Source organism: Myxocyprinus asiaticus, chromosome 3 (assembly GCF_019703515.2).
Source record: "Myxocyprinus asiaticus isolate MX2 ecotype Aquarium Trade chromosome 3, UBuf_Myxa_2, whole genome shotgun sequence".
NCBI lineage: Eukaryota > Metazoa > Chordata > Actinopteri > Cypriniformes > Catostomidae > Myxocyprinus > Myxocyprinus asiaticus.
This window is the reverse complement of record NC_059346.1, coordinates 1668635-1695828: the sequence shown is the minus strand read 5'-3', so window position 1 is coordinate 1695828 and position 27194 is coordinate 1668635. Positions and strand designations below refer to the sequence as shown.

Sequence of the window (27194 nt, the reverse complement as noted above, 5' to 3'; positions counted from 1 at the left end):
CACAGAAGATGTGCACTCATATACAATAAGTGGTTTTTGGGTAATTAGTCAAAATGTTTAACCCTTTAAGCTCTCAAGGTGTTTTTTAAAGATGTCCTGTTTCAGTAGCATACCCAAAATTAAAGGCTTATAACTCAACAAAAAAAGAAAAACCAAGGATTGTTAAGTGTTTGATATAATTTTTAAAGAAAATTTTTCAAATTGTTTAATGCTATAGATTATATAAATTCTGAGACTCTCAGAAACTGCCAAAACATTGAGCCAAAATTTTACTTTTTCTCTTCTTTTTCTTATTTGACATTACATATCACTGGGTGTAAATAAGTTGGCTCCCAATCATGTCAATTGAATCTGAAATTTTTTTTTTTTGTGTTGATACGACAAAGCAATCGTCCTGGTTACTTGCGTAACCTCCGTTCCCTGATGGAGGGAACGAGACATTGTGTCGATGTAGTGACACTAGGGGTCACTCTTGGGAGCCCAAGACACCTCTGGTCTTTGATAAAAGGCCAATGAAAATTGGCGAGTGGTATTTGCATGCCACTCCCCCGGACATACGGGTATAAAAGGAGCTGGTATGCAACCACTCATTCAGGTTTTATGCTGAGGAGCCGAGACAAGGTCCGGCCATTTCAGCGGGTAGTTCAGCATTGTGGCAGGAGGGACACAACGTCTCGTTCCCTCCATCAGGGAACGGAGGTTACGCAAGTAACCAGGACATTCCCTATCTGTCACTCACTCGACGTTATGTCGATGTAGTGACACTAGGGGTCCCTATACGAAATGCCACAACTGGCTGAACTGTGTTACGTGAACTGGCGGTGTGTGACGGGCAGACCACTGTGTGCCTCGTAGCCAGCACACCAGGCCGACACGTAACCTCCCCCAACATAGTTATGAGTGTCGAACAGCCCTTTGGGGACAAGTCGACTACCCAAAAGATAGAGACAGGCTAACCCAGTCGTTGCCTCTTTTCCCTTTCTTTTTTCCACTCCCTAAAAAAGAAAGGGGATTATCCGACTGGGCCGCCAGGTCTAATCGGGGGGTGTCCCTCCCAAGGGGAGGACACCGCGGAGACCACACCTCGCCCAAAGAGAGGGGTGATATTTAAGTGGAAAACAATACGTCACATGGTCTTTGACTACCATGTGGGTAGTCTCAAGGTAGATCCTACCCAACGGGGGGGAGTTACTATAAACATGGAGACTGGGGCAGAGGGGCTCTGCCCAAGGAAGATGCAGTTTGCCAACAGGGAAATGAATTAGCGGAAGATATATATCGCACGGGGTTACAGGGAACCGCAACATGCGGAGCACCTACCCAGAACAGGGCTCTTAGTTAGCACGTGTACTGGGCCGGCAGTGAGTCTCTCCAAAAACTCGACTGCCACAGGGCTCGGAGGAAGTCAACCAGGGAACATAGTTTGTGAACACTACTGGGAATTAATGGTGCACGTCTTCAGCTCAGAGGAGGTGAAAGGTGCTTTGTGCAAGTGATACACCTGGCCAGCTATCCCGGGCTTATCCGCTTGTATTGCGTGCCACTACCTGGGACGAAACTGGTTCCACCCGGAGGTTGTAGAACCTTGCGAAGGTGTTGGGTGTTGCCCAGCCCGCTGCTCTGCAAATGTCTGTTAGAGAGGCACCCCTGGCCAGGGCCCAGGAGGCCGCTACACCCCTGGTAGAATGGGCTCATAGCCCTACCGGGGGCAGCACTTCCTGGGCGTGGTATGCCATAGCTATGGCGTCAATGAGCCAGTGGGTGATCCTCTGCTTGGAGACAGCACTTCCTTTCCGCTGTGTACCAAAGCAGACAAAGAGCTGCTCAGAGATCCTAAAGCTCTGCATGCGATCCAAATAGATGCGTAAAGCATGCACCGGACACAGCAATGACAAGGCTGGGTCTGCCTCCTCCTGGGGCAGCGCTCGCAGGTTCACCACCTTGGAAACATAGCCCGGTTGGGGTCTCAGGATCACATAAGAGTAGCCCGAACCAAACTCCAGGCACATTTCGCTGACAGAGAACGCTTGCAGGTCTCCTACCCTCTTGATGGAAATGAGCGCAGTCAGGAGGTCAGCTGTGTGCCAGTGGGAGGATTCTTGGGAGGCGAACAGGTCCACCTGTGCCTGCCCGAATCGACTCCAAATCAGCTGGACCACCTTAGGGTGAAGTCTCCACTCTCCCCTGAGGGTAACCTGCCGTGACAGCATTTCCACTGTAGTGTTGAGGTTGCCCGGGATGTGAGTGGCTCACAGCGACTTGAAGTGCTGCTGGCTCCAGAGGAGGAGATGGCGGGCGAGTTGTGACATACAACGAGAGCGCAGACCGCCTTGGCGGTTGACATATGCTACCGTTGCCGTGTTGTCTGTCCGAACTAACACGTGCTTGCCCTGGATCAACGGCCGAAACCTCCGCAGGGCGAGCAGAATTGCCAACAACTCGAGGCAGTTGATGTGCCAATGCAGTCGCGGGCCCGTCCACAAGCCGGCGGCTGCGTGCCCGTTGCAAACAGCGCCCCAGCCCATTTTGGAGGCATCTGTCATGACCAGGACACACCTGTAGACTTGTTCTAGGGGAACACCTGCCCGTAGAAACGAGAGGTCAGTCCAAGGGCGGCGCCATGCCCATCTCAGGACTCGAGTCTAAAGCCAGTGCTGAAGCAGTCTCATATGCATCAACCTGAGTGGGGTGGCCACCACTGAGGATGCCATATGCCCCAGGAGCCTCTGAAAAATTTAAGTGGAACTGCTGTTTTCTGTTTGAACGCCTTCAAACAGGCCAGCACCGAATTGGTGTAATCTGAACAGTGTGGAAAATGCTGTCTTTTCATGAGACATGGGAGTTAAGGGGATCTGCCAATATCCCTTTGGTAAATCCAGTGTCAAATAAAAGCAAGTCATGGCTAACCGATTGAGCAGTTCATCAATCCGAGGCACTGGGTACGCATCAAATTTAGACACCGCATTGACATTTCTATAATCCACACAGAACTGGACCGAGCCATCGCTTTTCGGAACCAACACAACCGGCTGGCCCAGTCACTGTGGGATTCTTCAATTACCCCCATATCTAGCATGGTCTTTAACTCTTCCCGAACCACTTCTTTTTTGTGCATGGGTAATCCAGTAGGGATGACTACATACCACTACCCCTGGGGTTGTTTCGATATGGTGCTCTATGAGATTTCCCTACTGAGAGGGAAGAGGTGAGAAAACATCGGAGAATTCTCCTTGCAACCTGGCAACCTCAGTGACTTGTGACGGTGAGAGGTGGTCTCCTCAAGTGACCAGGGTGACTCGATCGGTGGCTTTAAAGTTCACCTCTGGTCCGAGCTCCTCCATAGTCGCCAAAGTCACGGGGACCGGCTCTCTCCATGGTTTTAGGAGATTGAGGTGGTAAATCTGACATGCTCCACCTCTATCCATTTGTTTAACCTCATAATCGATTTCCCCAATTTGCCATGTGACCTCAAAGGGCCCTTGCCAATTACTGAGTAATTTAGAGCTCGATGTGGGGAGTAATACAAGGTCTTTATCTCCCGTTGTAAATTCCCATAGTTTAGTACCCCTATTATACAGCTGGCTTTGACACTCTTGAGCCTGCAGCAAATTCTCCTGAGTTAAGTGCCCCAGTGTGTGGAGTTTTGCTCTCAGGTCAAGAACATATTGAATTTCATTTTTACTGTTTGACGGTCCCTCCTCCCAATTTTCCAGTAGGACGTGTGCCGTCCTAGAGTCTCCATGCCGTGCGGTTGACGCCTGTACAATAATTCAAATGAGGAGAACCCTGAGGAGGCTTGCGGGACCTTTCATACCACAAATAATAGGGGCTCGAGCCACTTGTCCCAATTTCGAGCATCTTCGTGCACAAACTTATGAATCATATTCTTTAGTGTCTGATTAAATCGTTTGACCAAGCCATCTGTTTGGGGGTAATAAAGGCTGGTCTGAATCGATTTAATCCCCAATCATTCATACAGTTTGCGTAGTGTATGTGACATAAATTTGTGCCCTGATCAGTGAGGATTCCTTTTGGAATCCTCACTCTGGAGATTATTCTGAAGAGTGCCTCCACAACACTACATGCTGAGATGTTGCACAGAGGCACTGCTTCTGGATATTGCATTGCCTTGTCCACTAGAACTAACACAAAGTGATGCCCACGTGCCGTCCGCTGTAATGGCCCAACGAGGTCCATGGAAATTCTTTCAAGGGGGCCTCGATCAATTGAAGGGGGTGCATTGGCGCTCTTGGGCCGGCCAGTGGACTCACCAGTTGACATTCATGGCATGCCGCACACCACCTGCGAACATCTCTGTGAATACCCGGCCAATAGAAATGGGCCATTACACAGTTTAGTGTTTTTCCTTACCCTAAGTGAACTGCCATCGGTTTATGATGAGCTGTCTGGAATAGCATTTCCCAACGGCTCTTCGGTATTAACAATTGTGTTGTATCCTCCTTTGTCTGAGCGTCCTGCATCCCTCGATACAACCGATCCTTCATAATCGAAAAAAATACGGGTATGAGAGTGCAATGTCTGGCTGGAGGCATTGGCCATCAATCACTTTCACATGGTCAAAGGCGTACCTAAGGGTCTCGTCTCACGTCTGCTCCAGAGGGAAATCCCCTGCAGGGAATCCTTTAAGGGCGGGGAAGCCGAGACCTCCTCCCCTCGGAGTCTCCCAGACGTGGCGCTGACGTAGACAGCCCTGGCACTGCCTCCCCAGCCAGCAAATCACACACCACACAAGATTTGTTGCAGGGCCCATCCACACACATTCCCCTCAATAAAGTTGTAAATGCTGGCCAATCCATACCCAAAATTAGTGGATGGGTGAGGCGGGGACTAACTGCTGCCTCTATTCTATACTTTTGCAATTTTAATTGAATAACGACGGACACTAAGGGGTAATCGTGAATATCCTCATGCACAAACTTCACCTTCACTCAATGGCTTGTACCGAAAGCCTCATCTTGATCCAAGCATTGGTGGATGGAGGTTTAGTTACAACCCGAATCCACCAAGGCTTGGTATGTACCCCCCTTAGTACTCACAGGTATCTGGTAAGCTCCAGCTCGATCAGGGGTGGTCTGCGGCGCATCGGGGATCTGGACCAACGCCCCCACGTCCATTGCTGGGCATCGGTCCTGAAAATTCCCAGGTTCCCCGCAGCTCCAACAGACCGGCCCAGGCTTTACGTCCGCACCCACACAGCGAATTTATCCACCTGGGGGAAAGACCGGAGAGGGACAGGAGGAACCGGTGGGCTGACCAATCCCCAAGCCCAGGGAGCCGGTTTGGGAGTTGGGACTCCCAGTTTCCGGGGAGTAGGAACAGGACGGAAAGGAGGGGAGAAGGGAGATAGAGAGAGAAGAAGAAGCCAGGGGCTCGCCGACCACAAGATACACCGTCATATGGTCCTCTGCCAGCTGGACTGCCTCCTCGAACAATGCCAGGCAGTGGCACTGGACCCACTCTGCCGTCCCTTTCGGTAACCAGGTAATGAATTGCTCCAGTACCACCTGGTCAACTACGGGTTCGATGTTGCATTTTCTGTCCAGCAGCCACCTTCAGCAGGCATTCAGGAGCTGTTGGGAGAAGGCGAATGGGTGGCCATGCTCACCAAGCATCAGCGAGTGGAAGCGCTGCCAATGTTGCTCCAGGCTACAGCCGACCCGCTGCAAGATGGCTTTCTTCAGGCCCTCATACTCCAGGAGGTTGTCAACCAGGAGCTGTTGAGCCACGAGTTGGGCTTCCCCAGTCAGCAACGGTAGCAGGCGGACCGCCCACTGAGTGTTCGGTCACTTCCACGCATCGGCCATTCACTCGAACAGCTCGATGTATGCCTCAGGGTCATCTTTTGGTCCCATCTTGGCAAGCGAGACTTGGAGAGTGGCTGCAGTCGCATCTGGGGTCGAGGTGGAAGACCCCTCCTGGGGTACTAATATCCGTAACACCTGCAAGTCCTGCAGGGCCTGATGTTGAGCCTGGTGGATGCCAGCAAGAGTTTTGATTACTTCGGCCAGCGGCGAGGTCTCCATGACGATGTATACTTCCTCCAGTGTCCCGGGTTTCGGCACCACTGTAGCAAGTTACTGGATCTGTCGGAAAGAGGAAGCGGGACTCTGCGTATTCTTTACTCAATGAAGCCATTTATTTACAATAAACAATGTGGCTTTTCAGCACACATACACTCAGGCGTTTGAAGTGTAGCTCTCTATCCTCTGGCGTCTGGCTCCCTCTTATACCCCTCGAGCTCTCACTGCAAAATAGGAAACAGCTGTTAGAAATAATTCCCTCCAGGTGAAAATCCTTACCGCTTTCATCTCCCGAACACGCTCTCCATTCACAAACCGGCGCTCGACCTCGCCCCCATCACCACAAAATGATACCTATTTTGTGTTGGTCAAGACTGTAGTTATTAGTATTTTAATGATTATTATTTCTCACGTGCCTGAGCTTAAAGGACGTTGGGGCAGGAAATTTTGAAAAGCTCTTTCTTTTTTAAAATCCACATAAAGCACAACAATCTGGTACCGGAAGTAAAACTCCCATTCATTTTCTCAATAGGTGAACTGATTATGAACAATAACTTTTAAACCTTTAAAGACAGATCTACCGTGAGCTCTGAGGTTGTTAATCGATGGTATATGCTTCTGTTGAAGCCATCAGTCCACGTTAATTCAACTTCATTTACAAAATGTACAAAAAATCTTGTTTAATAGCAGACTTTCTGGTAAAGAACTACACTACCCATAATTCTGAAGAGAAAGATCCACCAATTAGAGACTCTGTGAAAATGTACATTTTAAATGATTATATATGCTAAAATGTATTTTGTCAACATTTACAAGCACACTAGCTTCAAAGCTAATCAGTGTATGGTGATCAGTGTATCCGATTACAAAGTAATTAGTTACTGAATTTAATTACTTTTAAAGTAAAAAAAAGTAGTGTATTGCATTTCATTTTTAATTCTTATAATCAGATTACAGTTACTGACTTTCAATGAAAGTCTTTACTTTTAAGTACATTACTTGGGTTACACACATTTCAAAAATAATAATTTATATTTATTACATTTAAAATATGAACTCTATGTATGTCTGTTCTGTGACAGCTGAGGGTGTGTGACAATTAATGAGGAAACAAAGAAAAAAGATTTGTGAAAAATGTTTTAGAAAGTAACAATTAAGTAAATAAATTAGCAATGTGATTACTTTTTTGACAAAGTAATCAATAAAGTAATATGATTACAATTTAGTAATTCGAAGTAATTAACTTGTAGTGGATTACCTTTTTGAGTAACTTCCAACACTGACACTAATACACATGATTGTAACAAAACTCCAATTGTGACTTTAATAGTCTTTCAAATTACATTCTTCTTGCCGTCAATAAGCCTCTCTATTACAATTCATTCATTTCCTGTAGGTTTTATGTCACTCTTGCTCTATTAGTGTGCATCTACCAGTACACATTTAATGTTCAATCGGCTGGCACTGGCATCTAATTTGTACCCACTTACCTCCCACTTGGTCTCCTCGAGTCTGGGCAGGATGTCGGCCTGCTCCTTCCTGTAGTCCAAACACTTCTTCTCCAGCTCTTCTCTCTGAGCGAGCAGCAGAGTCATCTCGTCCTGCAGTCTGCGTTTGTCCTGCTGCAGATGGCTGATCTGCGCCTGCAGGGCCTGCTGTGTGCGCTGAGCCCGTCGGGTCACCTGCTGCAGACGCCCGGCATAGTTCTGTCTCAACTCCTCCATCTCACGCTCCCAAACGTGCTGCTTTTCCTCAAACACCTGCGCGATGGCCGCCTCGCTCTGGTCCAGGTTACGCCGCATGTGGATCACCTGTCGAAGCATAGCAACGAGTGGATGAAAAAAATTTGACTACAAAACCTGGGACTGTAGAAAATGATGCTCAAATACAGCATCTTTCAGTATCATCTGCATGTGAATTAAATTGATGTATTAAATCTTTCAGAAAATGTACGCACAGTCGAACGCAGTTCCCTAAAAAGATTTCCCAGACTAAAATGCCAGTTTTTTGTTAGCTTTAACATTGCAGTTAGAATGACAATACATTAGGCCCAAAATGGAAAGTGCAACATGTAGTTTAAAATGATTTTTGGGAATTAGTTATATTAAGTATATTTTCACTAGTAAGGATGTCAGAGGCCATAAAATTACTGATTCCACCTGTTGAGTAACTTGATTATAAAAGTACTGCTGCCCTGGTGAAAATGGTTCTGATCTCTACATACAGGGTTGGGAGGGTTACTTTTGAAATGTATTCCACTACAGATTACAGATTACATGCTGTAAAATGTAATTTGTAACGTATTCCGTTAGATTACTCAAGGTCAGTAATGTATTCTAAATACTTTGGATTACTTCTTCAGCACTGGTAGATTTTTTCACTTGTTTTGACTATAAAAACTCTGCCAGTACAGTAAGACAAAATACACGTTAAAAATACATTCTCTGAAAAACTGAAATATCTTATGCAATGTTGTTTCTAAAACAAGATAAATCAAATGGATCTTGTTTTAAGGATTTTTAGATATTTTTACAGAAAAACAACACAGAAATTATTATCAAGAATATGATTTTTGCCCTAATATCAAAGGTCTTGCTAGAAAAAAGAAATTATGATCTAACGTGAATGTGAAATGGCTAGAAATAGCATTTTAGCTTAGCGTAAAGCTGATAATTTACACAAGGTTTATTTGTATTTCTTCTGCTCCAAACTTACTTCAAACGTACTTCTCTGTCTGCTCGTATGAATGTAACACATCATAAGAAAGTGTTTCACTGCTGTTCAAATGCACTTTGGATCACATCATTTATATGTATAAATGTTTTCCATCTGAAAGGACTAAATATTAAATGAAACAAATGACAATAAAATGCAAAGTAATCTCTTCAGTAATCTAAATACTTTTTGAATGTAACTGTATTCTAAATACCAATGAATTAAATTGTAACTGTAGTGGAATACAGTTAATTACAGTATATTTTGTATTTTAAATACGTAATCCTGTTACATGTATTTCGTTACTCCCCAACCCTGAGTACATAAAATATTAAGTAAATTTGACTTGTTTGATTGATTTTTACAAAAGCGGTAGGAAAATGTACTGTGATTTAAAACAACATAACAGTGTGAAAGCCAATGAAGACTAATAGGGGCAGAAAGGGAGGAATATAGTTTGCATTATCCGCAATAGTTTTGCGTTCCCTCGCAATAGTTTGCGTTCCCTCGCAATAAGTTTTGTGTTACCTCACAATAGTTTTGCGTTCCCTCGCAGTAGTTTTGGGTTCCCTCACAATCAATTTTGTGTTCCCTTGCAATAGTTTTGCATTCCCTCACAATAGTTTTGCGTTCCCTCGTAATAGTTTGCGTTCCCTAGCAATAGTTTTTCGCAGTAGTTTTGCATGCCCTCGCAATAAGTTTTGCATTCTCTCGCAACAGTTTTGTGCAAGTTTTGTGTTCCCTCACAATAAGTTTTGTGTTCCCTCACAATAGTTTTGCGCAATAAGTTTTGCATGTCCTCGCAACAGTTTTGTGCAATAAATTTTGTTCCCGTGCAATAAGTTTTGCGTGCCTTCGCAATAGTTTTGCGCAATAAGCTTTGCGTGCCCTCACAAAAGTTTGCGCAATAAGTTTTGCGTTCTCTCGCAATAAGTCGCATGCCCTCGCAATAGTTTTGCGCAATAAGTTTTGCATGCCCTCGCAACAGTTTTGTGCAAGTTTTGTGTTCCCTCACAATAAGTTTTGCGTTCCCTCACAATAGTTTTGCGCAATAAGTTTTGCATGTCCTCGCAACAGTTTTGTGCAATAAGTTTTGTTCCCGTGCAATAAGTTTTGCGTGCCTTCGCAATAGTTTTGCGCAATAAGCTTTGCGTGCCCTCACAACAGTTTGCGCAATAAGTTTTGCGTTCTCTCGCAATAAGTTTTGCATGCCCTCGCAATAGTTTTGCGCAATAAGTTTTGCATGTCCTCGCAACAGTTTTGTGCAGTAAGTTTTGTGTTCCCTCACAATAAGTTTTGCGTGCCTTCGCAATAGTTTTGCGCAATAAGCTTTGCGTGCCCTCGCAACAGTTTGCGCAATAAGTTTTGCATTCTCTCGCAATAAGTTTTGCATGCCCTCGCAATAATTTTTGCGTTCCCACGCAATAGTTTTGCACAATAACTTTTGCGTGCCTTCGCAATAGTTTTGCACAAGTTTTGCATGCCCTTGCAATAGTTTTGCGTAATAAGTTTTGCGTTCCCTCGTAATAGTTTGCGTTCCCAAGCAATACATTTTGCATGCCCTTGAATAGTTTTTTGCAATAGTTTTGCATGCCCTCGCAATAGTTTGCGTTCCCTAGCAATACGTTTTGCATGCCCTTGCAATAGTTTTGCGTGCCCTCGCAATAGTTTGCGTTCCCTAGCAATAAGCTTTACATGCCCTCGCAATAGTTTTGCACAATAAGTTTTGCATGCCCTCGCAACAGTTTTATGCAAGTTTTGTGTTCCCTCACAATAAGTTTTGCGTTCCCTCACAATAGTTTTGCGCAATAAGTTTTGCATGCCCTCGCAATAGTTTTGAGCAGTAAGTTTTGTTCCCTCGCAATAATCTTTGCATGCCCTCACAACAGTTTGCACAATAAGTTTTGCATTCTCTCGCAATAAGTTTTGCATGCCCTCGCACTAATTTTTGGGTTCCCTCGCAATAGTTTTGCGCAATATGTTTTGCATGCCTTCGCAATAGTTTTGCACAAATTCTTTTACGTGCCCTTGCAATAGTTTTGTGCAATAAGTTTTGCGCTCCCTCGCAATAGTTTGCGCAATAAGTTTTGTGTGCCCTCGCAATAATTTTTGCGTCCCCTCGCAATAGTTTTGCGCAATAAGTTTTGCGTGCCTTCGCAATAGTTTTGCACAATAAGTTTTGCATGCCTTTGCAATAGTTTTGCGCAACAAGTTTTGCATGCCTTCGTAATAGTTTTGCACAATAAGTTTTGCATGCCTTCGCAATAGTTTTGCACAATAAGTTTTGCATGCCTTCGCAATAGTTTTGCACAATACGTTTTGCGTGCCCTTGCAATAGTTTTGCGCAATAAGTTTTGTATGCCCTCGCAACAGTGTTGTGCAAGTTTTGTGTTCCCTCACAATAAGTTTTGCATTCCCTCGCAATAGTTTTGCGCAATAAGGTTTACATGCCCTCGCAATAGTTTTGAGCAGTAAGTTTTGTTCCCTCGCAATAATCTTTGTGTGCCCTCGCAACAGTTTGCGCAATAAGTTTTGCATTCTCTCGCAATAAGTTTTGCGTGCCCTCGCATTAATTTTTGCGTTCCCTCGCAATAGTTTTGCGCAATAAGTTTTGCATTCCCTCGCAATAATTTTGTGTGCCCTCGCAATAGTTTTGCGCAATAAGTTTTATGTGTCCTCGCAATAGTTTTGCGCAATAAGTTTTGCGTTCCCTCAGTTTAAGTTTTGCGCTCTCTCGCAATAAATTTACCATGGTTTTACTGCAGTAACCATATTTTAACCATGATATTCGTAATGAAACCATAGTGATAATACAGGAAAACGAAAACTATGTTAACACATACAACTTTTGATTTTGATGTTTAAATTAACATTAACCAAGATTAATAAATGCTGTAAAAGTATTATTCATTGTTAGTTCATGTTAACTAATGTTTTTAACTAATGTTAACATATGTAACCTTATTTTAAAGTGTTACAATATTACTATAGGAAAACCATGGTTTTACTATAATAATATTGTAGAAACTATGAAAAGTAAGTTAAGTGACTTTTTTTTTTTGTTCTTTTTTTTTTTTTTTGGTGAAAACCAAAAAATGTTTTTCATACAGTATGATGGCTTTACTAAAGATTAACCATGGTATTTGTAGTAAAATCCAAATAACCACAAAATTATGATTTGTTTTACCATAGTTTTTTTCTGTATTATTACTATGGTTTTACTAAGAATATCAAGGTTAAAATATGGTTATTTTAGTAAAACCATGGTAAATTTATTGCGAGGGCACGCAAAACTATATCCGAAAAATATCCCGCCCTGTCCTCTAAGGAGCTTCGTAACACTGAAGCTGTTTAAGGGTTCATTTCTTTTTAAATATAGAACTATCAGAGGATTTTTTGCAATCAAAGCAGTTACGGTGACTGTGTTGAACTTCAACTGATAGAAGTACACTAGGTACAACTGAAAAACTAGAAAACACCTGTAGCGTAGGTGTGGGTTTTTGTTAAAGTTTTGATTTGTCTTCTATTTTTAAGTTCCTTTTCCACATCATGTCTTAGTTCACTGTTTCCTGTGTTCCTGTTTCCTGTCTTCATTGGCTTCAGTTGTTTCTTTTTTGACCAATGTATTTAATGCTGCCTTCACGTGCTATCGGAATTATAGTAAATACAAGTTTCTACTTGGAAGTTGTACGTAAACGCCCCCTCAAGTCGTAATTATGGCAGGGTAACTCTGAGATAATTTTGATACCCAAGTTTCCGAGTTGGGAGGAGACGTAAACATTCAACAGTGAGGAGGAGTGTACAGTTTCAATAGTGAATGATGGTTTTATTCATGTTCTAAATGCAGCTACCACATTATCGATTGCCGTTTCAGTCATATACATTTACGTATATCAGGAACTATTTGATGCATTTTGTACATTTTTACACTTAGAAAATAGCATGTATTTTACAAATTGTGTTGTCAATTAAGAGTTCCCCTAGAAATATTTACTCCCAAATGCTGAGTGTGAAGATAGTACAAGACTGACCCAAACTTTGAACTCAGTTTAACATAATGTCAACATGGTTTCAAAGTTTTATCGCCCCACTTACCTCTTGCTCTCTCTCCCACAGACGGTCTTCCAGGTCTTGAATGACATCATCTGAGGACGGAGAAGGTCTCAGAGGTGCAGAAGCGTCGCTCAGGTGACTTAGGCGTTGATACGATGAAGAACTCTTGCCTGAGGAGGAGCGGCCGCTGTCAGACGCACTCAGCCCGTTCTGGTAACCTGGTTTTTCGAGTTTCTCCAGGGCGACAGTGCCCAGCCGGTTGATATGGCTGGTGGAGGCACTGAGCGGGCCGAGCGCGGGTGGAGGGCCGTAGCTTGACCCCGTGTAGGTGGGCAGACTGGTGAGGGAGTTCCGCCCGGAATCGGAAAGACAGCCCTGCCCGGGCCTGTTTGCGCCGGTGTGCGTCCCTCGGCTGCTGGGACTGTCCTGCTCCCACTGGGCCCCAGACACGCTCTGGATCCCCTTCTCTCCTCCGCTGCCTTGACTGCCACTGCTGCCCGGACCCCCGCCTGTCCCTGAGCTGGTCTGAAGGGGGCACACCAGATTCTGCATGGAGTGAAAGCTCTTGGGCACCACGGGTTTGAAAGCTGATGGACGCACCAGAGAGTCGTTGGTCTGTAAAGGCAAAAACAGATATTTTATGCTTTACTTCTAGGGGGACGTTCGTGGACAATAGGGTGTAGCTCATGTAAACGCATTCAGTGGGAGACATTGATATAAACACGGAGACTGTGTAAACTATAGTCGCTTTCACACATACAGTCTTTTCCAAAAAGTTACATGAGTGAACATGACCCATTTTTAAAAACACAGGTAAACCAGCTCTGGCAATTTACCTGAATCAGAACTTGTGACATTAACTGAAATGTTAAGATTTGATGCTATGTCTGCATTAAAATGTACTATTTACCTTTTGAGCACGAACGAAGTCAGGACGCGCTGATGTAAAAAGTCTGCTTTGGGCCAAATCACAAAATTCGAGTGGAAAAGTGTAAATATCGGTTAAAAATATCAGCCTAAAATTTAAATCTCTACTATAAAATCCCGTACCTTCTGTACCTGTGCATGCTCCAGTTTTCCAGAGACCGGCAGGATGTTGGGTGGGTTTTGAGTATCGGGTTTGGTTTTGTTCATTTCTTTGTGCTGTGTTGGTACTTGATGACTGCTGTTTTTGTCGTTGTTAAGCACGATGTTGTTACCACACAAGTCCAGACTCTCACCGCGCCAGTGACCTTCCCTCCGTGACCCACCATTGGTGAACATGGTGTTCGACACCAGCCTCTCGCCATTGACCGTTTGCTGGCGATTAGCATTGTGAGGCGCGGTACGTTCGGAGTCCCCGTGACTGCGAGTGTTGCCGTGATAATCTCTTTCGGCATTGTAGCTGTCGGCGGAGACGCCCTTTGCCTTAGTGCTTGGACCGGGGATTCGGTCGGCGCTAAAGCTGCGGTCATCCAATCGTCGGCGGGCGGAGTTAGGAGGTGGTGCAGCCGCCAGTGGGCCGTTAGGAGTCGTGCGAGTGCCCACGCTGCGCATGGTGATGGGCCTTTGACTTGACGCACCGCTCCCTACACTGCCCATGCCAGGAGCCGTGAGTGCTTCACTGCGCCAATCGCGACGCCAACACACAGGGGCGTGAAGTGAGCCAGGTCGCACACACACACACTGTAACAGGACAGAAGACGGGAGGTTAGTATAAATACATTGGACAACACACAGTAATTTGACACTTTAAAAAAATTCTGAATGTCTTTGCATTATTCATTTTAATCTCCGCTTGTGTTCCACAGAAGACAGAAAGTCATACGGGTTTGAAACAAAATGAGGAATTATGACAGAATTTTCACTTTTTGGTGAACTAATTTCCAATGGAAGCACATTTCAGCCACATAAAAAAAAAATCGTGATTTGATGTCAACATTTAGATAAAAAGTAATAATTATGAGATAAAACTTTATCTCATAATTATGATTTAATATCTCATTTTTTGACATTTTATCTCATATTTATGATTTAATATCTCATATTTTGACATTTTATCTCATAATTATGATTTAATATCTCATATTTTGACATTTTATCTCATAATAATGATTTAATATCTCATATTTATGATTTAATATCTCATATTTTGACATTTTATCTCATAATAATGATTTAATATCTCATATTTTGACATGTTATCTCATAATAATGATTTAATATCTCATATTTATGATTTAATATCTCATATTTTGACATTTTATCTCATATTTATGATTTAATATCTCATATTTTGACATTTTATCTCATAATTATGATTTAATATCTCATATTTTGACATGTTATCTCATAATAATGATTTAATATCTCATATTTATGATTTAATATCTCATATTTTGACATTTTATCTCATATTTAGCATTTATTATCTCATATTTTGACATTTTATTTCATTATTATGATTTAATATCTCATATTTTGACATTTTATTTCATTATTATGATTTAATATCTCATTTTTTGACATTTTATCTCATATTTATGATTTAATATCTCATATTTTGACATGTTATCTCATAATAATGATTTAATATCTCATATTTATGATTTAATATCTCATATTTTGACATTTTATCTCATATTTATGATTTAATATCTCATATTTTGACATTTTATCTCATAATTATGATTTAATATCTCATATTTTGACATGTTATCTCATAATAATGATTTAATATCTCATTTTGTGACATTTTATCTCATAATTATGATTTAATATCTCATATTTGGACATTTTATCTCATAATTATGATTTAATATCTCATATTTATGATTTAATATCTCATATTTTGACATTTTATCTCATATTTATGATTTAATATCTAATTTTTTGACATTTTATTTCATTATTATGATTTAATATCTCATATTTTGACATTTTATCTCATATTTATGATTTAATATCTCATATTTTGACATTTTATCTCATAATTATGATTTAATATCTCATATTTTGACATGTTATCTCATAATAATGATTTAATATCTCATTTTGTGACATTTTATCTCATATTTATGATTTAATATCTCATTTCTTGACATTTTATCTCATAATTATGATTTAATATCTCATATTTTGACATTTTATCTCATAATTATGATTTAATATCTCATATTTATGATTTAATATCTCATATTTTGACATGTTATCTCATAATAATGATTTAATATCTCATTTTGTGACATTTTATCTCATATTTATGATTTAATATCTCATTTCTTGACATTTTATCTCATAATTATGATTTAATATCTCATATTTTGACATTTTATCTCATAATTATGATTTAATATCTCATATTTATGATTTAATATCTCATATTTATCATTTAATATCTCATATTTTGACATTTTATCTCATATTTATGATTTAATATCTCATTTTTTGACATTTTATCTCATAATTATGATTTAATATCTCATTTTTTGACATTTTATCTCATAATTATGATTTAATATCTCATATTTTGACATTTTATCGCATAATTATGATTTAATATCTCATATTTATGATTTAATATCTCATATTTTGACATTTTATCTCATAATTATGATTTAATATCTCATATTTTGACATTTTATTTCATTATTATGATTTAATATCTCATATTTTGACATTTTATCTCATATTTATGATTTAATATCTCATATTTTGACATTTTATCTCATAATAATGATTTAATATCTCATTTTGTGACATTTTATCTCATATTTATGATTTAATATCTCATATTTTGACATTTTATCTCATAATAATGATTTAATATCTCATTTCTTGACATTTTATCTCATAATTATGATTTAATATCTCATATTTTGACATTTTATCTCATAATTATGATTTAATATCTCATATTTATGATTTAATATCTCATATTTATCATTTAATATCTCATATTTTGACATTTTATCTCATATTTATGATTTAATATCTCATTTTTTGACATTTTATCGCATAATTATGATTTAATATCTCATATTTATGATTTAATATCTCATATTTTGACATTTTATCTAATAATTATGATTTAATATCTCATATTTATGATTTAATATCTCATATTTTGACATTTTATCTCATATTTATGATTTAATATCTCATATTTTGACATTTTATTTCATTATTATGATTTAATATCTCATAATTATGATTTAATATCTCATTTTTTGACATTTTATCTCATAATTATGATTTAATATCTCATATTTTGACATTTTATCGCATAATTATGATTTAATATCTCATATTTATGATTTAATATCTCATATTTTGACATTTTATCTCATAATTATGATTTAGTATCTTATATTTTGGCATTTTATCTCATAATTATGATTTAATATCTCATTTTTTGACATTTTATCGCATAATTATGATTTAATATCTCATATTTATGATTTAATATCTCATATTTTGACATTTTATCTCATAATTATGATTTAGTATCTAATATTTCAACTTTTTATCTCATAATTGTAATTTAGTATCTCTTAATTATAATATAACATCTCACAATTATGATTTAGTATCTCATAATTTTGACTTAGTATCTCATATTTATGACTTATACTGCAAAAAATGATTTTCAAGACAAGTATCTTTGCCTTGTTTTAAAGTAAAGATATCTAAACATTCTTAAAATGTGATTTATTTATTTGACAAGCAAGATTTTAAGTCTTGTTTTGAGAGTAATCTTTAAATTTAGTGTGATTTATGCTTAAAACAAGAAAAACCTGTTTGCCAGTTGGGGTAAGAAAAATAAACTTAATTTAAAGGAAAACAAGTTTATTTTGCTTACCCCATTGGCAGATTTAGTCAAAAGTTCACTACATTTTGTCAGATTTATCTTAAAACAAGACCTAATATCTTATCCCATTTTCCCAAATCACGATTTAAGAATGTTTAGATAATTTTATAGGAAAATAAGACAAAAATAATTGTCTTGAAAATCATTTTTTGCAGTGTAGAATCTCATATTTTGACTTTTTATCTCATAATTATAATTTAGTATCACATATTTTGACTTTTTATCTCATACTTATGATTTAGTATCTCAAAATTGACTTTTTATCTCCGAATTTTGACCTTTGCACTTTTTTTTATTTTGTGTTGCAGAAATTGGCTTCCATACTATTCCTTTAAGCAGAAAAATATTTTCTTATTTGCTTTTATAGAAAAAATGAGGTTTGTAACGTTACTTTAATAAAAACACAACCGACTTCATGGACAAGCAGGAAAACAAAAAGATCAAGTTCACGTGACCAAAGAGACCAAAACATGGTAATATAGCAGATCATTCCAAGCGGAATGAAAATATAGTGCGCTAAACCAGCTAAACTGAAAGGAAAAGTATTCTATAATTATATCTCATTGTGAATAAAGAACATACTTGCATCCCATGAGAATTATAAAGACAGAACTGTTTCCTCCTCATGTTAAACATTCATCAGAACTCATGAAAGTCTGATCGATCTGATACTCAAACCATTCCCAACACAAAGGAAAGAAAGAGAAGTCCATCTGAAGTCTTGTGAAGCACATATATGCAGATCGAAAGTGTGTGTGTGTGTGTGTGTGTGAGTAAACATTAACATGGATCTGTTTCAGCTAAACTGCACCCTGATTAAGATGATATCTTTTTAAAGTTAATCATTATCTAAACACAGAGCACATTTGATGTGATTCCTCAGTCTGTGATTGTAGTTCTCTATCCTGTGATCACACTGCAACAAGGTCCTAATCTGATATGTGTGACACAGATCTGTTTTTGGATGTCAGTGTAAACAGCAAAAATCTGATATTTTCAGTTCAAATATGGGCCACTTTAACATGTGGAAATACATCTGAAATACATCTGTTTTTTGTTTTTTTGTTGTTGTTGTTTTTTTGCAATTTGACTTCAGTGTGAGGTCGGAATTCACGTGAATTTTAAGTCAATCTCATTTTACTTTCATCATAACTGTGTGATTTAGCCTTGGCGTGAATCATAAAGTTTTATTTATTTACTTTCATTGCTCAGGAGATTTAACTGAGTTGTCAGTTATGTTTTATCTCAAGTTTCAGATGTTTCTCTTATAATTTCTTTGGGGAAATAGAAATATACACAAATGAATCAATTGTCTATAAATCATTTGCTCTTGGAAGAATTGGATGAGAAATGTTGGGAGATCTCTGACTTTCGTTATCTTGGAATATCTGAAGCGATCTCATTTGTCATTTTTCTTTTCTTTGGTATATACACAGAAAAGTGCATAAATCTATGCATTTAAAACATATATTAGTGTACATTAGATCTCACATATTGTGTGACAGCTTTGAACAGTCACCATAGGAGTTCAAATGTCAATTCTAATGCATAGATTTAAGTCAGAAAGTCCAAAGTTCTTCTAATTTTAAATAAATAATGGTAACAATGTACAATAAGGTCCTATATGTGAACATTAGTAAATGCATTAGGTATCATGAACTTACAATTAAAAAATCTTTTTTTTAATTTTATTTAATTTCTTTTTTTTTACAGCATTTGTTGATTTTAGTTTTTTAATTTATAAAAATGCCATTGTGCATTGTTAGTTAATGTTAGCTCATAATGCATTAGCTAATGTAAACATATACAACTTTTCATGTAAAAAATGTATATGTTGAAATTAACATTAACCAAGATTAATAAATGCTGTAAAAGTGTTCTTCATTGTTAGTTTATGTGAACTAATGTAGTTCACTAGTGATAAAAAATACAACCTTATAAGATATTACTGAAATATATTATTATTTTAATAATATTTAAATATGGATCAGTTTAGGAGTGTCTATGTTAAGAACAGAATGTGGTATGAGCTCCATAAAAAATGTCACATGAACAATCTCCAAAATAAATAAATAAATAAAAAGGCTAATTTAGGAAGAACTTTTGCAACGGGATACTTTGGATATGTTTTAAATGTCCTGAAAGCATAAAATGCATAAAGCTAAATTAGATTCTTTGATTTAAAGGATCGGTTCACCCACAAATGAAAATTCAGTCATTGTTTACTCATCCCTATGTTGTTATAACCCAAAGAACACAAAAGTATAATTCAGTAGATGAAGAATTGATGCATTTCTATGCCCAGCCTTATTAGTTCTCGTAAATCAAACAGAAACATAGACGAGCTACAGGCAGCCACAGTCACACCGTGTCCAAACCTGACGGCAAACGACACGCGATAAAAGATATATTTTCTATGGTAATCAGAGTTTTTGTCCTAATCAGCAGTGTTGAGTGACGGTACATTCTATCGTTCACTTGTTTTTTATTTTCGGCATCACGCGGGTAACTCCGTCCACTGTGAACTGGCGCCGGTCCAAAAACTTTCAAAAAAATAAGGCTGGGCATAGAAATGCATCAATTCTTGGACTATAAACTCTTCAGACATGTTTAGTAAGTTCTGTTGTTTCGTGTGCAGCTGTGTTGTGTTCTGTTGTCACTATCACTGTTTTTAGATAAACGAGTTTCCTCTTGAACGCCCCTATGTCACGAGGGGGCTGCGTGAACTGTTGCTCTCGTGTCCTATCATGAACGCACACAGGAGATCAACGGTCAGTGAACATTTTCACTAAATAATACATTAGATTTCAGTTTGTTTCTCATCAAATCTTATCGTATGCTTTCATAACAATCATGAATCTCATGAATAATTTATTAGACTTCTGAATTATACTTTTGTGTTCTTTTGAAGCTTGAAGAGGTGGTCACCATAAACTGCCATTGTATGACATCACTGAGCACAACACTTTTTCACGAGGTCTCCATTTGTGTAAAGAAAAAGAAAGAAAGCCATATAGGGTTATAACAACACAGGGGTGAGTAAACAATGACTGAATTTTCATTTTTGGGTGAACTGTCCCTTTAATAATCAATTTAAAGTTTATTTTATCTTACTGAGTATTTTTGTCTTATTTTTCAATAAAACGTCTAAACATCCTTAAAACAAGAACAAATTACTCGAGAAGCAGAATGGCATAAGATATAAATTGAGTCTTATTTTCAGAGAAATGGAACAAAATTTGGTGGGTTTTATGCTTAAAACAAGAAACAAATATTTGCCATTAGGGTAAAAAATTGGTTTTCCCTTTGAATCAGCTTCTTTTTTTTTTTTTCCTTACCCCCATTGCCAAATTGGTTTTTTTCTTCTTTTTATAAGCTTAAAAGTTCCAAAAATGTTGTTAGATTTATCTTAGATTTATTTATTCAAAATATCTTGTCATTGTGCTTCTAAAGTAAATGTATCTTTTTTAAGAATGTTTAACCAGTTTAACTGGAAAACAAAATACAAAAATACTCAATAATAAAATTAGTCTATATGATATTATTTTTATGTAGGTAATTTGACAGCTTTCTGAATACATGTTTATAGAGCACACTGAGTGTGTGTGTGTGTGTGTGTGTGTGTGTGTGTATCAGTGGTGAGGGTGCAGTACCATCATTTGTACAGCAGGGCTGCATCAGAACAGCACTGGCACGTGCCCACAATACCCGCTTCAACACACTCACTCACTCACAGGCATTACATCATCGCTCACATGCTTCATATATCCTCATACACAAACACTATCTACTAAAGACAGGATACTTTACACTAAAGATTGTCATGATGTGGAATATATCAACATTTGCAACCCTGATCTCCTATATGTTACATTCTTCAAAAAGGCTGCAACATTCATGTTGTATCAATAATGCAATATCAGATTCATATTATAACCATTTCACTCTTTACTAAACATCTATAATGGCACAAATAAAGGAGTGCTATTCTATAAATAATGAAAATACACCTCTGTGAATAAAGACATAAACATGTAAACATGCAGTCTAGCTGCCTGACACTGTGTATTACCGATATTAGACTCATTATAATGCAGTACATTTTACAGTAAAGACAGATAAGAGTAGAAAAAGACAGAGGTAAATGAAATAAACAATGAAAGTTAAGCATGTCAGTTAAATAGAGATAGGGGCCTGTACCCAAACACCACACTATGCTTTATAAATGACATCCAAATCACAAATGCTCAATAAATGCACTAAAACAGCATCCTCAGTTCAGTGGACATGATGTATTAACAAAGCATTTCAAACCACTAAATGAAGTTTGTAAAGGGAAAAACTGTATATCGAAGGATGGATGCATTTAATAAGCACGTTTATTATAAACACCAGGCACATAAATGCTTTATGCCTCCGTTTAACACCAAATGCACCAGTACAGCAGCAGCAGAAGCACAATGGAGAGAGTGTTCACCTGACAACACCAATAACACCAGCCATTAGATTTCATTACATAATGCGTGTTAGAGCTCGTGCAACATGATGCGAACATCGCAGCATCCGCATCCTCCATGACAACAGCATCAGCCATCGCCTTAAACAGCCATCACAGCCGCATCCTCACATATTACACAGGAGAGGACGCGCTCGATGGCGGCAGTGCGGTGAACTGATGCAGGTGCTGAAGAGACTCCATCACACACACACACACACACACACACACAGAGATACTCACTGTCTCACGACGGATCCACGCGGCGCGTCTCTCTGTCTGTCCGGATGATGCGCTGCTGTTGCGGCGTAAATGAACGTGTGAAACTGCGTGAAGCGCTCGGATGAAGTGATGGAGAGAGAGAGGCTCGCATCAGCTGAGAGAAACACACCTCAGCCCCGCCCATTTTGGACGCTCACAGCCCCGCCCCCTTTCGCTCTGAGCGACACCAACTATCATCTATCTATCAATCTATCTATCAATCTATCTATCTATCTATCTATCTATCTGTCTGTCTGTCTGTCTATCTATTTGCATGTCTATCTGTCTACATACTTGACTATTAAACTATAGATTTAGCAGTATATCTGTCTATATACCTGACTATCAATCTATCTACCTGTTTGTCTACCCAACTATCAATCAATCTGTCTACCTACCAGTCCGTCTGTCTTTTTACCTGTCTATCTATCTGTCTACTAATCTTTCTACCTGTCTGTCTGTCTGTTTGTCTGTCTGTTTGTCTGTCTGTCTGTCTGTCTATCTTTCTACCTACCTGTCTGTGTATCAATCTATATATTTACCTGTCTATTTTCCTGTCTATCTATCTTTCTACCAATCTTCTGTCTATCAATCTAGTTATTTACCTGTCTATCTGTCTACATACCTATCTATCAAACTATCTGTCTGTCTGTCTACCCACCTATCAATCAGTCTGTCTAACTACCTGTCTATAAATGTATCTACCTGTCTGTCAGCCTATCTGTATATCTATATTTCTACCTAACTGTCAATCAGTCAATCAATCAATCAATCTGTCTGTCTGTCTGTCTATCTATCTATCTATCTATCTATCTATCTATCTATCTATCTATCTATCTGTCTGTGTCTCTCTCTATCTGTCTGTTCATCTGTCTGTCTATCTATCTATCTATCTATCTATCTATCTATCTATCTATCTGTCTACATACCTGTCTATCAATCTATCTACCTGTCTGTCTACTCACCTATCAATCAGTCTATCTATCTACCTGTCTGTCTGTCTTTTTACCTGTCTATCTATCTGTCTACCTTTCTGTCTGTCTATCAATCTATATATTTCAGAATCAGAATGAGCTTTATTGCCAAGTATGCTTACACATACAAGGAATTTGTCTTGGTGACAGAAGCTTCCAGTGTACAACAATACAACAACAAGACAAAAATAAAAAAATAAAAATAAAAATAAAAAAATCGAATAAAAATAAAAAGCAAATAGAAAATATACTGTATGTTTATATAGAAATACACAATAAGACAAAAGAATATATATATACGTATGTACAAATACAAATCTGTTATATACGGAAGCAAGGGAATGTATGGCAGAAGAGGTAGGGTATGTTGGATAATTATAAATAGACTAAGCCGTGTATTGCACATAATTATTGCTCAATGGGGCAGTTTTAACTGTTCATGTGATGGATAGCCTGAGGGAAAAAAACTGTTCCTGTGCCTGACAGTTCTGGTGCTCAGTGCTCTGTTGCGCCGGCCAGAGGGCAACAGCTCAAAAAGGTAATGGGCAGGGTGAGTGGTGTCCAGAGTGATTTTACCAGCCTTTTTCCTCACTCTGGAAGTGTACAGTTCTTGAAGGGAGGGCAGGGGGCAACCAATAATCCTCTCAGCAGTCCGAACTGTTCTTTGTAGTCTTCTGATGTCCGATTTCATAGCTGAACCAAACCAGACAGTTATTGAAGTGCAGAGGACAGACTCAATGACCGCTGAGTAGAACTGTATCAGCAGCGCCTGTAGCAGGTTGAACTTCCTCAACTGGCGAAGGAAGTACAACCTCTGCTGGGCCTTTCTTACAATGGAGTCAATGTGGCTCTCCCACTTCAGGTCCTGTGAGATGGTAGTGCCCAGGAACCTGAATGACTCCACTGCTGCCACAGTGCTGTTTAGAATGGTGAGTGGGGTCAATGTTGGGGTGTTCCTCCTAAAGTCCACTATCACCTCCACCGTTTTGAGCATGTTCAGCTCCAGTTTGTTTTGATTGCACCATACAGCCAGCTGTTCAACCTCCCTTCTGTATGCAGACTCATCATCATCCTGGATGAGGCAGATGACAGTAGTGTCATTTGCAAACTTCAGGAGCTTGACAGAGGGGTACTTGGCGGTGTTATATTTCTCTCCTCTATGGAGAGACGGAGGACAGCAGCAACTACATCTTGCAGTGCTGGGTCGACTAACCTCTGTGGAGCTTCAGCTCCAGTCACGCAGGGCGATTGGTGACTCATTTTACTGGGGCCGTAAAAATTCTTGTGATAGTGGCTCTGACAGCTTGTTGTTTTACAGTTGATATAAGGCTAACACGAAAGCACAGTTGAGAGGCTTCAACCTGTGGCTTACGGTCTACTGTTATGTAATGTGCAAATTTCACTGTGTTCTCTCTTTGGTGGATGTCAATGAAGTGACTTGGCACCTCTCTGTAACATTTAGATGAAAGCGTTAGGAGTTAAATAACAACAACAGCAGGTTTTAAGCAGACTATAGTAAATTTACCAACCCCTAATTCACTCTTAAGAGCACTTTCACACCACACTGGCTTATGTTTGGCAAGTTGTGAGAAGTAAATTGTCAAACAGAACCAAACTTTGAAGTAAGGATTTCAAGTTATTACTTTGGATTCTTATGCATACACACTGTGACAGAACTGGCACGTAGGATGCCTCACACGGGGCACCAATTATTATGTAGGGCTTTACTGGTTGTTTAGATCAGGGTTACTATCAGAAATAATTCATAATTATTTCTGTAGTTATTAATCAATATTTAAATTAATTGGATCTAACTCATTAAAACCTCATATAGGACTCCAGTAAATGTAGTGTGCTACGTTTAGGAGCAAGTTTGGTTATTAGCAATAATTAATAATTATCAAAGATAATTATTAATTATTAAAATCAATAGAACATTGATGAGAATCAATGTTAGCTTTTTTTTTAATCCTTTAAAATCAACACTTATCAATTGTTAACATCGATGAAACATTAAAATTAACACTAGCTTATTGATCATTCTAATTCAATCAAAGATAATTATCAATTATCAAAAATCTATAGAATATTAATAAGGATTAACATTGACGGGGCACCACCCTGAAATCAGGGACTAATAACCGAATATTAAAACAGTCTCAATATTAGATTGTTTTCTTAGGAAAATCGACATCCGAAGAATATCGAATTTCGGGGAAAAAAAACAATGAATGAAGGTTTGAATCCGAGCACTGACATCCCGTCAGCATGACACAGGTGTATGCAAAACAAACCAAAACACTTCTCTTTGTAATATAAACGAAGTTTATTTATGCAGTAATATCAATTAATAATTAATACAATGCAGTCAATGAACTTCCGACTTACAACTACAAACTAAACAGTGATATGATTAGATATGGAAATAAAATAATCCTATAACACATAAGGTGTGTGTGTGTCAGTGTGGTTAGTGAGAGAGAGAGAGAGAGATTATTCAGTGACAGCCCGAAAGCTGATTTCGCGATAGCTGGAGATAAAGCAGCCGTGTTCATCACTCAGAGACGCGGTTTTACGAGCGAGGCTCGTAAAAGTCCCTTGTTATTTGACTCTTTAATGGATGAACTCAGTTGCTGTCTCACCCGCGATGGCGAAAATGCACAACAGTCCAATCAAAACAGGACCACAATACAGCAAAACAAATTCGTGATAATTAATACCCTGAGTATTAATAATGAGCGGACATGGCGATCCGTAAACTGTACAAGCAAAAACCTTGAAACACAAGAATAACACACTATAATATTCTATCTCTGCCCAGACGTAACCTCTTACTTGAATCGCATGAGGACACAGGTAGAATGTGTTTTCCTCCGTCCTTTAACTTTGACCTTGTTCCTTGAGGCTCGGGTGATGACGGGCCGTTTCCTCGCGCTGTCGGCGGGCTGGCGGAGAACTCAGAAATGTCGACTTGATTGAAGATGGAAGAAATCTTTAATCTCTTCACTTCTGTAGGCCAACGGATGAAGATGCGAATTGCTCAGCGGTCTCCTTCGGATCCGTTAGTGTGTTCGGTCGAACACAGAGTAATCTCAACTCGTCCAGCGAGATGGAGATTGTATGGCTACAGTTTCAAGTCGGACATTACTTCCTTATGCCACGAGGTTGCACCGGAGAGCAGCAAAAAGCTACGTCCGTATTCGGTGAACGAAGTCGCCGGAAGCAACTTTGGAAGCATTTTCAGAATTATTTGAAGTCCGGATGATGTCATGTTTGAGGGACGTTCTGTTGTGTGCCTCATCCAATAGGAGTTGAGTGCTCGATCCTTTAGTGGGCAAGGCTTCATGGATCTGTAGTCTGTTTAGGACTCCCTTTGTTTGATTTTGGCGCGATTTTATCAGTAAGATTTATGACTTAGAAGGAGGGGGCTTGAGGAATGTTTTTTATGACTGTTAGGCCTGCCTTTGTCTTCTATCTGAATACATGAGGCCCAACATTCCCCCTTTGTTCTGAAGAGTTGGTTGTTGTCCAGCATCTTTAGAGCAACTGAAGGGCCGAACAGTTCTTGTCGGTTCACAGTAACCTGTGGGTTACGCCATCCATGTATTCCTGATAGGAAAGAGAAATGGTTGCACAGTCCATACAGTTCATTAGAGTTCACAGAGGTTTTATCGTCTGGACAGAGATTGAGGCACATCTGGGCATAGAACTTCTAGCTAATTCTAAAACTACATTCATCACACATAAACATTTCAAGTTATTGGAAGGCACAGCATTAACCATAACACAATCCTTTGTTGTTCTTT

At 39.0% G+C, this 27194-nt stretch overlaps 1 protein-coding gene across 1 annotated transcript in view; it reads right to left on the bottom strand.

Moving 5' to 3' along the window:
• LOC127423313 (leucine zipper putative tumor suppressor 3-like) overlaps positions 1-22487 on the bottom strand; it is a 31623-nt gene extending 9136 nt beyond the window's left edge. The window contains exons 1-4 of the mRNA XM_051667510.1: positions 22397-22487; positions 13869-14474; positions 12852-13424; positions 7532-7852 (exon numbers count right to left, since the gene is read on the bottom strand). Coding sequence (XP_051523470.1) covers positions 7532-7852; positions 12852-13424; positions 13869-14390 — 1416 coding nt within the window. The 5' untranslated portion in view covers positions 14391-14474; positions 22397-22487. The remainder of the gene's footprint in view (positions 1-7531; positions 7853-12851; positions 13425-13868; positions 14475-22396) is intronic.
• Between the last annotated feature and the right edge of the window lie 4707 nt (positions 22488-27194).